Source organism: Oncorhynchus gorbuscha, unplaced genomic scaffold, assembly GCF_021184085.1.
Source record: "Oncorhynchus gorbuscha isolate QuinsamMale2020 ecotype Even-year unplaced genomic scaffold, OgorEven_v1.0 Un_scaffold_1358, whole genome shotgun sequence".
Taxonomy (NCBI): domain Eukaryota; kingdom Metazoa; phylum Chordata; class Actinopteri; order Salmoniformes; family Salmonidae; genus Oncorhynchus; species Oncorhynchus gorbuscha.
Window position 1 is genome coordinate 142,501 of NW_025746156.1, and position 14,426 is coordinate 156,926.

At 48.6% G+C, this 14,426-nt stretch overlaps 1 protein-coding gene across 1 annotated transcript in view; it reads left to right on the forward strand.

The window, feature by feature from the left end:
• LOC124022360 (probable JmjC domain-containing histone demethylation protein 2C) overlaps positions 1–12,972 on the forward strand; it is a 113,552-nt gene extending 100,580 nt beyond the window's left edge. Inside the window, 5 exon segments of the mRNA XM_046337286.1 lie at positions 1,299–1,930; positions 1,933–3,073; positions 3,111–4,018; positions 4,092–4,490; positions 12,941–12,972. Of these exon segments, the coding sequence (XP_046193242.1) occupies positions 1,299–1,930; positions 1,933–3,073; positions 3,111–4,018; positions 4,092–4,490; positions 12,941–12,972 (3,112 nt within the window).
• The last annotated feature ends 1,454 nt before the right edge of the window (positions 12,973–14,426 follow it).

Here is a 14,426-nt window from a genome sequence, read left to right on the forward strand (position 1 = left end):
AGTTATTCCTACTGAGCTGGCTGGCTGTTATACACCATGTCCTAGTTACTCCTACTGAGGGCTGTTATACACCATGTCCTAGTTATTCCTACTGAGGGCTGTTCTGCTGTTATACACCATGTCCTAGTTATTCCTACTGAGGGCTATTATACACCACGTCCTAGTTATTCCTACTGAGGGCTGTTCTGCTGTTATACACCATGTCCTAGTTACTCCTACTGAGGGCTGTTATACACCATGTCCTAGTTATTCCTACTGAGGGCTGTTCTGCTGTTATACACCATGTCCTAGTTATTCCTACTGAGGGAGATTCCTACCAGAGCCCTATACACCTGTATAGAACACTACTGTTGACCAGAGCCCTATTCCCTATATAGAACACTACTGTTGACCAGAGTCCTATTCCTATATAGAACACTACTGTTGACCAGAGCCCTATTCCCTATACAGAACACTACTGTTGACCAGAGTCCTATTCCCTATATACAACACTACTGTTGACCAGAGCCCTATTCCCTATATAGAACACTACTGTTGACCAGGGCCCTATTCCCTATATAGAACACTACAATTGACCAGAGCCCTATTCCCTATACAGAACACTACTGTTGACCAGAGCCCTATTCCCTATATAGAACACTACTGTTGACCAGAGCCCTATTCCCTGTATAGAACACTACTGTTGACCAGAGCCCTATTCCCTATATAGAACACTACTGTTGACCAGAGCCCTATTCCCTATATAGAACACTACTGTTGACCAAAGCCCTATTCCCTATATACAACACTACTGTTGACCAGAGCCCTATTCCCTATATACAACACTACTGTTGACCAGAGCCCTATTCCCTATATAGAACACTACTGTTGACCAGAGCCCTATTCCCTATATAGAACACTACTGTTGACCAGGGCCCTATTCCCTATATAGAACACTACTGTTGACCAGAGCCCTATTCCCTATATAGAACACTACTGTTGACCAGAGCCCTATTCCCTATATAGAACACTACTGTTGACCAGAGCCCTATTCCCTATATAGAACACTACTGTTGACCAGAGCCCTATTCCCTATATAGAACACTACTGTTGACCAGAGCCCTATTCCCTATATAGAACACTACTGTTGACCAGAGCCCTATTCCCTATATAGAACACTACTGTTGACCAGAGCCCTATTCCCTATATAGAACACTACTGTTGACCAGAGCTCTGTGTGGGAATAGTTTGCCATTTGAGATGTAGCCTATGACTCCCTGTCTGGTCTGTCGTTGAATGTTATTTATTTCTCTCCTCAGGGATCTGAAGGGTTTTGTGGACCCCATCAGAACCATCACTCTGGCCCACCTGAAGCAGGAGCAGGACCGCAGCAGAACCCCGACCGGGAAGGACAGTCACCTGCACCAGCTCTACCTGGAGGCCTGTAATAAACAGCAGCAGCAGAGGATGGCCCAGCAACAACAGGAAGCAGGGCAGAGGGACCGGGCCAGTCAGTATAAGGAGGAGAACAGGCGGATCCTCCAGGAGAGCATTGAGGTGGCCCCCTTCACCGCTAAGATCCGCGCCAGTGAGACCGACAGGGAGCCTAACCCCTACCCCCGGATCCCCTCGCTCCCCTCCCTGCCCCACCCCTACCCCCCGGATCCCCTCGCTCCCCTCCCTGCCCCACCCCCAGCGCCTTCACCAGGAGAAGGAAACGGAGCCCCTGCTGCAGACCTGTATCAGTTTAAACAGCAGTCCCAGCACAGTCTCCCCCCTAGTAACTACTTCACTACCCTGTCCAACAGTGTGGTCAACGAGCCACCGCGTCTCTACCCCTCTAAAGAGCTCAACTCATACTTTGACAAGGTGAGCAGGGAGCAGGAGTCTGCAGCAGCCTCTAGTCTCTCTCTGGGAGGAGGGGCAGCGTTCAGCTCCAAGTCCCTGTCCAAACCCCTCCTCTCATCAAACACCATGCTGATGGGGAGGGTCTGCTAGGGAAGATATCAGAGCAGCTGAACCAGCAGGTAAGCTTATCCAACATGCAGAGGTATCGTCTCAGTACCATAGTCAGCCCTGTTAGTCCAGACCTCTCGCCTTCCTCCAGTCAGAGTCAGACCCGAACCCACTGTCAGACCCAGAGTCAGACCCAGAGCCAGACCCGAACCCACTGTCAGACCCAGAGCCAGACCCGAACCCACTGTCAGACCCAGAGCCAGACCCGAACCCACTGTCAGACCCAGAGCCAGACCCAGAGCCAGACCCGAACCCACTGTCAGACCCAAGCCCAGCTAAGGTGTATGCCAGCTCTGCACCGTGCCCCTGTGTTCCACCCTCCTATCCAGCAGACACTGGACAGGAAGGAGGCGGGCTACGGCCGTTTGTCTCCACCCACCCTGACCCCCATCCAGCCAGTCAGCTCGGCCGGTAAGGTGTCTGAGCAGCAGAAACCGCCCACCCTTCTGCCCGAGCTACGGGAGGTCAGCGCCGTGTGTAAGGGCGGGGCAGCGATGACCTCATCCGAGGTGTGGCGAGCCGGCGACTCTCAGAGCCACGACAAGCTGGGTTGGCATTCTGAGAGGAGCCCTGGCAGGAAGCCTGGGGCCACCACGGCGTCTGTTATCGTCCGTCCCTCCACGTGTATAAAGTACGACGGCTCGCCAGGCGCCAAGACCTCTTCCTCGACCAAGGACTCTCTGATGGGGAGGATGTTCCCAGGCGGCAGGCCTCAGACAGTCTGTCTGAAACTGGCCTATGAGAGAGACAGGGAGTCTGGAGGGAAGGTGATCCTGCCAAACACTAACTTGGAGGAGGCTGTTTGCGTGCAGCAGTACAATAACAACTTTATGAGAGTGTCCCAGTCTCAGGGAACCTTTCCAGTCTCTGTCTCGGCTGCTGCCAACTCTGTGTGCAATAGGAGTAGTGATGTGACTAGGGCAGTCTCCAACATGGCTCCCTACGGTGTGCTGAATAGAACCTACTGTGGTCCCAACACCTCCAGCGCTAGCAGGACAGAGAGCTGTGGCCCTCGGGGCAGGGCCTTCCACTCAGGGCCTGGGTTAGAACCAAGGGCCGAGCTCCAGCAACAGGGGGAGCTCCTCCAGAACCTCATCCCCCAACCTGCACCCCAGCCCCAGCCTAGCCAGCAGCACCCAGGCCTCTTCCAACCCCAGCCAGTCCTACTATGGGAGCTTTATCCATCTGAAGAAGCACAAGGCAGCGTTGGCAGCAGCCCAGCAGTCCAGAGGTCCTAGCAGCAGCACCAGTGGTAGTGGTCCTGAGAGCCTGATTGAGCCATCTAACAGTAAAGCTCTTCACATCCCCCCTCCACCTCACCTTGCCTCGGCCTCAGCCCAGAACCACAGAACCACAGCAAGCCCAGGACCACATCAAGCAGGAGCTATCCCCAGCCCTGGCCCCCTCCCCAATGGCCAGCCAGCCCAGATGAACCAGAGCCAGTCTCAACCCAACTACCACAAGCTGAAGAAGGCCTGGCTCACCAGACACTCAGAGGAGGACAGAAACATAAACACTATGATGAAAACAGAGGAGGCTGATAAGGCTGTTACCACCACTGTGAGCCCCTCTGTGTCCAAGTCTGTTACCACCACTGTGAGCCCCTCTGTGTCCCCCTCTGTGTCCAAGTCTGTTACCACCACTGTGAGCCCCTCTGTGTCCAAGGCTGTTACCACCACTGTGAGCCCCTCTGTGTCCAAGTCTGTTACCACCACTGTGAGCCCCTCTGTGTCCAAGGCTGTTACCACCACTGTGAGCCCCTCTGTGTCCAAGTCTGTTACCACCACTGTGAGCCCCTCTGTGTCCAAGGCTATTACCACCACTGTGAGCCCCTCTGTGTCCAAGTCTGTTACCACCACTGTGAGCCCCTCTGTGTCCAAGTCTGTTACCACCACTGTGAGCCCCTCTGTGTCCAAGTCTGTTACCACCACTGTGAGCCCCTCTGTGTCGAAGGCTGTTACCACCACTGTGAGCCCCTCTGTGTCCAAGGCTGTTACCACCACTGTGAGCCCTCTGTGTCCAAGTCTGTTACCACCACTGTGAGCCCCTCTGTGTCCAATGCTGTTACCACCACTGTGAGCCCCTCTGTGTCCAAGTCTGTTACCACCACTGTGAGCCCTCTGTGTCTGAGATGGAGATGATCAAGCCTTGCACCGTCACTCTGATTGCCTCTACCTCCAGTGATGTGGAGATGAAGATAGAAGAGGTCAAAGGTCAGGAGGACAAGATGGCCGCTGAGGACAGGATTACGCGGCGTGGGAGCAAGAGGGTGTACGACCACGACTCGGCCTCAGAGAGCGGAGAGGACTCTGACGCCAGCGAGAGCACCAAGCAGGAGCAGAGGGCGAAGAGGCAGCCCAAACCCACCTACAAGAAGAAACAGAACGACATGCGCAGGAGGAGAGGAGACGGAGAGAAAGATGAGGATGACCTGAAACCCAACGGGATCTTTAGGAGCGCCAGGGAGAAGACCAAGCTGAAACTGTCCAGCAACAGTAAGTCTAGCATTAAGGGACATTTCACCTTCAGATTCACCCTCACCAGCACCACCCCAACACCAACATATCATCACCAACACCAACATATCATCACCACCCCAACACCAACATATCATCACCAACACCAACATATCATCACCACCCCAACACCAACATATCATCACCACACCAACATATCATCACCACCCCAACACCAACATATCATCACCACCCCAACACCAACATATCATCACCAACACCAACATATCATCACCACCCCAACACCAACATATCATCACCAACACCAACATATCATCACCACCCCAACACCAACATCTTTAGGATCTTTAGGAGCGCCAGGGAGAAGACCAAGCTGAGACTGTCCAGCAACAGTAAGTCTAGCATTAGAGGGACATTTCACCTTCAGATTCACCCTCACCAGCACCACCCCAACACCAACATATCATCACCATATCATCACCACCCCAACACCAACATATCATCACCCCAACACCAACATATCATCACCACCCCAACACCAACATATCATCACCATAACACCAACATATCATCACCACCCCAACACCAACATATCATTACCACCCCAACACCAACATATCATCACCACACCAACATATCATCACCACCCCAACACCAACATATCATCACCACCCCAACACCAACATATCATCATCACCCCAACACCAACATATCATCACAACACCAACATATCATCAACACCAACATATCATCACCACCCCAACACCAACATATCATCACCACCCCAACATATCATCATCACCACCCCAACACCAACATATCATCACCACCCCAACACCAACATATCATCATCACCCCAACACCAACATATCATCACCACCCCAACACCAACATATCATCACCACCCCAACACCAACATATATCACCACACCAACATATCATCACCACCCCAACACCAACATATCATCACCACCCCAACACCAACATATCATCAACACCAACATATCATCACCACCCCAACACCAACATATCATCACCAACACCAACATATCATCACCACCCCAACACCAACATATCATCAGGGAGAAGACCAAGCTGAAACTGTCCAGCAACACCAACATATCATCACCAGCACCACCCCAACACCAACATATCATCACCACCCCAACACCAACATATCATCACCACCCCAACACCAACATATCATCACCACCCCAACACCAACATATCATCACCAACACCAACATATCATCACCACCCCAACACCAACATATCATCACCGTCCCAACAACACCAACATATCATCACCACCCCAACACCAACATATCATCACCCATAACACCAACATATCATCTCCCCAACACCAACATATCATCACCACCCCAACATATCATATCATCACCCCAACACCAACATATCATCTACACCCCAACATATCACCAACAACATATCATCACCACACCAACATATCATCACCACCCCAACCAACATATCATCATCCACCCAACACCAACATATCATCACCACCCCAACACCAACATATCATCACCACCCCAACACCAACATATCATCACCACCCCAACATACATATCATCACCACCCCAACATATCATCTCCACCCCAACACCAACATATCATCACCAACACCAACATATCATCACCACACCAACATATCATCACCATGCCATATCATATCACCACCAACACCAACATATCATCACCACACCAACATATCATCACCAACACCAACATATCATCACAACACCCCAACACCAACATATCATCACCACCCCAACACCAACATATCATCTCCACCCCAACATATCATCTCCACCCCAACACCAACATATCATCACCACACCAACATATCATCACCATGCCAACATATCACCACCAACACCAACATATCATCACCATCCCAACACCAACATATCATCACCATCCCAACACCAACATATCACCACCATCCCAACACCAACATATCACCACCAACACCAACATATCATCACCATCCCATCAACACCAACATATCATCACCACCCCATAACACCAACATATCATCCACCCCAACACCAACATATCATCACCAACACCAACATATCATCACCAACACCAACATATCATCACCATCCCAACACCAACATATCATCACCAACACCAACATATCATCACCACCCCAACACCAACATATCATCACCATCCCCACCAACATATATCACCGCCCCAACACCAACATATCATCACCATATCCCCAACACCAACATATCATCACCACCAACACCAACATATCATCACCAACACCAACATATCATCACCACCAACACCAACATATCATCACCAACACCAACATATCATCACCAACACCAACATATCATCACCAACACCAACATATCATCACCACATATCATCAACACCAACATATCATCACCAACACCAACATATCATCACCACCCCAACACCAACATATCATCACCACAACACCAACATATCATCATGCCAACATATCACCACCAACACCAACATATCACCACCACCCCAACACCAACATATCACCACCATCAACACCAACATATCATCAACACCAACATATCATCACCAACACCAACATATCATCACCACCCCAACACCAACATATCATCATCACCACCCCAACACCAACATATCACCACCCCAACACCAACATATCATCACCACCCCAACACCAACATATCATCACCACCCCAACACCAACATATCATCACCAACACCAACATATATCACCAACACCAACATATCATCACCACCCCAACACCAACATATCATCACCACCCCAACATATCATCTCCACCCCAACACAAACATATCATCACCACCCCAACACCAACATCATCATGCCAACATATCACCACCAACACCAACATATCATCACCACCCCAACACCAACATATCATCACCACCCCAACACAAACATATCATCACCACCCCAACACCAACATATCATCACCATGCCAACATATCACCACCAACACCAACATATCATCACCACCCCAACACAAACATATCATCACCTTCCCAACACCAACATATCACCACCAACACCAACATATCATCAACACCAACATATCATCAACACCAACATATCATCACCAACACCAACATATCATCACCACCCCAACACCAACATATCATCACCACCCCAACACCAACATATCATCACCACCCCAACACCAACATATCATCACCACCCCAACACCAACATATCATTACCACCCCAACACCAACATATCATCACCGCCCCAACACCAACATATCATCACCGCCCCAACACCAACATATCATCACCACCCCAACACCAACATATCATCACCACCCCAACACCAACATATCATCACCACACCAACATATCATCACCACCCCAACATATCATCACCACCCCAACGTATCATCACCACCCAACACCAACATATCATCACCACCCCAACACCAACATATCATCACCGCCCCAACACCAACATATCATCACCACCCCAACACCAACATATCATCACAACACCAACATATCATCACCACCCCAACATCAACATATCATATCATATCACCACCATGCCAACATATCACCACCAACAGCAACATATCATCACCATCCCAACACCAACATATCATCACCATCCCAACACCAACATATCACCACCATCCCAACACCAACATATCACCACCAACACCAACATATCATCACCATCCCATCACCAACATATCGCCACCAACACCAACATATCATCAACACCAACATATCATCACCAACACCAACATATCATCACCAACACCAACATATCATCACCACCCCAACACCAACATATTATCACCAACACCAACATATTATCACCACCCTAACACCAACATATCATCACCACCCCAACACCAACATATCATCACCACCCCAACACCAACATATCATCACCGCCCCAACACCAACATATCATCACCGCCCCAACACCAACATATCATTACCGCCCCAACACCCAACACCAACATATCATCAACAACACCAACATATCATCACCAACACCAACATATCATCACCACCCCAACACAAACATATCATCACCACCCCAACACCAACATATCATCACCATGCCAACATATCACCACCAACACCAACATATCATCACCTTCCCAACATATCACCACCAACACCAACATATCACCACCAACACCAACATATCATCAACACCAACATATCATCAACACCAACATATCATCACCAACACCAACATATCATCACCACCCCAACACCAACATATCATCACAACACCAACATATCATCACCACCAACACCAACATATCACCACCACCCAACACCAACATATCATCACCACCCCAACACCAACATATCACCACCACCCCAACACCAACATATCATCACCGCCCCAACACCAACATATCATCACCAACACCAACATATCATCACCCCCAACACCAACATATCATCACCAACACCAACATATCATCACCACCCCAACACCAACATATCATCACCACCCCAACATATCATCTCCACCCCAACACAAACATATCATCACCACCCCAACACCAACATATCATCACCATGCCAACATATCACCACCAACACCAACATATCATCACCACCCCAACACAAACATATCATCACCACCCCAACACCAACATATCATCACCATGCCAACATATCACCACCAACACCAACATATCATCACCACCCCAACACAAACATATCATCACCTTCCCAACACCAACATATCACCACCAACACCAACATATCATCAACACCAACATATCATCAACACCAACATATCATCACCAACACCAACATATCATCACCACCCCAACACCAACATATTATCACCACCCTAACACCAACATATCATCACCACCCCAACACCAACATATCATCACCACCCCAACACCAACATATCATTACCACCCCAACACCAACATATCATCACCGCCCCAACACCAACATATCATCACCGCCCCAACACCAACATATCATCACCACCCCAACACCAACATATCATCACCACCCCAACACCAACATATCATCACCACCCCAACACCAACATATCATCACCACCCCAACATATCATCACCACCCCAACGTATCATCACCACCCCAACGATATCATCACCACCCAACACCAACATATCATCACCACCCCAACACCAACATATCATCACCGCCCCAACACCAACATATCATCACCACCCCAACACCAACATATCATCACAACACCAACATATCATCACCACCCCAACATCAACATATCATCACCAACACCAACATATCATCACCACCCCAACACCAACATATCATCACAACACCAACATATCATCACCACCCCAACATCAACATATCATCACCAACACCAACATATCATCACCGCCCCAACACCAACATATCATCACCACCCCAACACCAACATATCATCACAACACCAACATATCATCACCACCCCAACACCAACATATCACCACCGCCCCAACACCAACATATCATCACCAACACCAACATATCATCACCAACACCAACATATCATCACCGCCCCAACACCAACATATCATCACCAACACCAACATATCATCACCACCCCAACACCAACATATCATCACCATCCCAACATATCATCTCCACCCCAACATATCATCTCCACCCCAACACCAACATATCATCACCACACCAACATATCATCACCGCCCCAACACCAACATATCATCACCAACACCAACATATCATCACCACCCCAACATATCATCACCGCCCCAACACCAACATATCATCTCCACCCCAACACCAACATATCATCTCCACCCCAACACCAACATATCATCTCCACCCCAACACCAACATATCATCACCACCCCAACACCAACATACCATTTCCAGCACCACCCCAACTTTACCATATAACTCCAGCACCACCTGACATTAACATGTGGAAGTGGTGCGTTTCTATGTCTTGTAGTAAGAAGATAGAGGAAGATAAGTGTTTTCAATGACATCATCATCCAATTCGTAGCGAATGCCTCCTCACAATTGGTCAAATTACATGATGCACACCGACGATGTCATTGGGAACACTTCCTCTGTTTTACTGCAAAACATAGAAACCATTTTCACATGTGTTGTGGTGGTGCTGGAGATGAGTGTACAGATGGTGTGTTTCTATGTAAAAGTTTCCCTTTAGTAATGCATGCATAAAGACACACACACGTGTTGTGGTGGTGCTGGAGATGATGAGTGTACAGATGGTGTGTTTCTATGTAAAAGTTTCCTTTAGTAAACGCATGCATAAAGACACACGTAACTCTCAAATGAATATGATTTCAATTTGTAATAGCATTCTAACAAGGTCAACTCAGTCTCTCAGCTCATCATAGGTCAGCTGGCCTTATTTCATTATATATGGCATGTTATTATGATGGGTGTTTCTGTTTCTTACACCGTGTGGATATGAGCTGGCTGATGTTATTGGTTCCCAAATGGGAGAGGTATATACTCTGTTTGGAACATGAGACTAAATCACTAATCACTCTCTCTGGACGTTGAGACTATCACTAAACTCTCTCTCTGGACGTTGAGACTACCACTAAACTCTCTCTCTGGACGTTGATACTACCACTAAACTCTCTCTGGACGTTGAGACTACCACTAAACTCTCTCTCTGGACGTTGAGACTATCACTAAACTCTCTCTCTGGACGTTGAGACTACCACTAAACTCTCTCTCTGGACGTTGATACTACCACTAAACTCTCTCTGGACGTTGAGACTACCACTAAACTCTCTCTGGACGTTGAGACTACCACTAAACTCTCTCTCTGGACGTTGAGACTACCACTAAACTCTCTCTCTGAGACGTTGAGACTACCACTAAACTCTCTCTGGACGTAGAGACTACCACTAAACTCTCTCTCTGGACGTAGAGACTACCACTAAACCACTAACTACCACTCTCTCTGGACGTTGAGACTACCACTAAACTCTCTCTCTGGACGTTGAGACTACCACTAAACTCTCTCTCTGGACGTAGAGACTACCACTAAACTCTCTCTCTAGAGACTACCACTAAACGTTGAGACTACCACTAAACTCTCTCTCTGGACGTTGAGACTACCACTAAACTCTCTCTCTGGACGTTGAGACTACCACTAACCTCTCTCTCTGGACGTTGAGACTACCACTAAACTCTCTCTGGACGTTGAGACTATCACTAAACTCTCTCTCTGGACGTTGAGACTACCACTAAACTCTCTCTCTGGACGTAGAGACTACCACTAAACTCTCTCTCTGGACGTAGAGACTATCACTAAACTCTCTCTGGACGTTGAGACTATCACTAAACTCTCTCTCTGGACGTTGAGACTACCACTAACCTCTCTCTCTGGATGTTGAGAGAGAGTGTTTGTTGTTGATGTGGACACCAAGGAACTTCAAGCTCTCAAACCTGTTCCACTACAGCCCTATTGATGAGAATGGGTGCATGCTCGGTCCTCCTTTTCTTGTAGTCCCCAATCATCTCCTTTGTCTTGGTCACATTGAGGGAAGAGGTTGTTGTCCTTGCACCACATGGCCAGGTCTCTAACCTCCTCCCTATAGGCTGTCTCATTGTTGTCGGTGATCAGGCCTACCACTGTTGTGTCATCAGCAAACTTAATGATGGTGTTGTGCCTGGCCATGCAGTCATGAGTGAACAGGGAGTACAGGAGGGGACTAAGTACACACCCTGAGGGGCCCCCGTGTTGAGGATCAGCTTGGTAGATGTTTTGTTACCTACCCTTACTACCTGGGGGCGGCCCGTCAGGAAGTCCAGGATCCACATACTTTTGTGAGGTTGTATCGCTTGGATGTCACTGCTCCCAGTCTAGTGCGCAGTGTGTTTACAGCTGGGACAGGAGAGGGTCGTTAGGTAGAGCTCAGTCTGGGCGGTCAGCCATGGCCCGTTTCATTTAGTATCCGCTTGGTCCGGCAGGGCGCGATTCTTGTTCCCCATAGTTGTGTTGAACTGACAAAGGAAACAGGACGTTATGACTTACTACTGTTCCCTGAAGGAGGGTAACCAGGTACAACACCTGCGTTGCCTGGTTCTGGGCTCGGTGAAGAGCGGTACTGAATTGAGTAATGAATTCAAGCCTCAAGGTTCTTGTTGTGCCTGGCCGTGCAGTCATGAGTGAACAGGGAGTACAGGATGGGACTAAGTACACACCCCTGAGGGGCCCCCGTGTTGAGGATCAGCTTGGTAGATGTGTTGTTACCTACCCTTACAACCTGGGGTGGCCTGTCAGGGAACAGTAGTTATAGTCACAACGTTACATTTTTATGACCATCTTTATATCTATAATGAGTTGAAATTGAATTGAGCTCAACTCTGGTGTAGAGAAATACATAAGACCTCTAGCTACAGTACGTAGGGCTGCATACATCCTGTTCACTATTAATGTCCCCTCCGGTACCAGATGGTATCCCCCGCTCTGTGCTGAAGGACTGATCATGTCTCTGTATTACATATCATAGTAACCGTCTCTCTGTCTCCTCCGGTACCAGATGGTATCCCCGCTCTGTGCTGAAGGACTGGAGGAAGGTGAAGAAGCTGAAGCAGACGGGGAGTCGTTCCTGCAGGATGACTCGTGCTCCGAGATTGGACCCAACCTGCAGAAGTGTCGGGAGTGTCGTGTTGTTCGCAGCAAGAAGGGGAGCAGCCAGCTCATTCCCTGTCTTCTGCCGCTTCTACTACTTCCGCCGGTGAGTCTGATTGGCTCATTCAGTCTCGTTTTGTCTGGTGTCTGATTAACTGGTCCGCTGGTCAGGTGGTATTTTAATTGGCTGCTCTGTCTCCCGGCTAGTGTCTGATTGGCTGGTCCGGCAGGTCAGGTGGTATTTGATTGGCTGCTCCGTCTCCCGGCTAGTGTCTGATTGGCTGGTCCGGCAGGTCAGGTGGTATTTGCTTGGCTGCTCTGTCTCCCGGTTAGTGTCTGATTGGCTGCTTTTGCTGGTCGGCTGGTCAACTTTGCCGCCATATGGTTAAATGGTTATTTAGGTAATTGTATACGTTCTCGAACAATCGATCTGTTATTGTCTGTCAGTGAACCCTTCCTCAGTCAGTCAGTCAGTCTGTTATTGTCTGTCAGTGAACCCTTCCTCAGTCAGTCAGTCTGTTATTGTCTCAGTGAACCCTTTCTCAGTCAGTCAGTCAGTCTGTTATTGTCTCAGTGAACCCTTCCTCAGTCAGTCAGTCTGTTATTGTCTCAGTGAACCCTTCCTCAGTCAGTCTGTCAGTCTGTTATTGTCTCAGTGAACCCTTCCTCAGTCAGTCGGTCTGTTATTGTCTCAGTGAACCCTTCCTCAGTCAGTCAGTCAGTCTGTTATTGTCTCAGTGTACCCTTCCTCAGTCAGTCAGTCTGTTATTGTCTCAGTGAACCCTTCCTCAGTCTGTTATTGTCTCAGTCTCAGTTATTGTCTCAGTGAACCCTTCCTCTGTCAGTCAGTCAGTCTGTTATTGTCTCAGTGAACCCTTCCAGTCAGTCAGTCAGTCTGTTGTCTCAGTGAACCCTTCCTCAGTCAGTCAGTCAGTCTGTTATTGTCTCAGTGAACCCTTCCTCAGTCAGTCAGTCAGTCAGTCTGTTATTGTCTCAGTGAACCCTTCCTCAGTCAGTCAGTCAGTCTGTTATTGTCTCAGTGAACCCTTCCTCAGTCAGTCAGTCAGTCAGTCTGTTATTGTCTCAGTGAACCCTTCCTCAGTCAGTCAGTCTGTTATTGTCTCAGTGAACCCTTCCTCAGTCAGTCAGTCTGTTATTGTCTCAGTAAACCTTCCTCAGTCAGTCAGTCTGTTATTGTCTCAGTGAACCCTTCCTCAGTCAGTCAGTCATTGTCCAGTCCAGTCAGTCAGTCACCCAGTCAGTCCAGTCTGTTATTGTCTCAGTGAACCCTTCCTCAGTCAGTCAG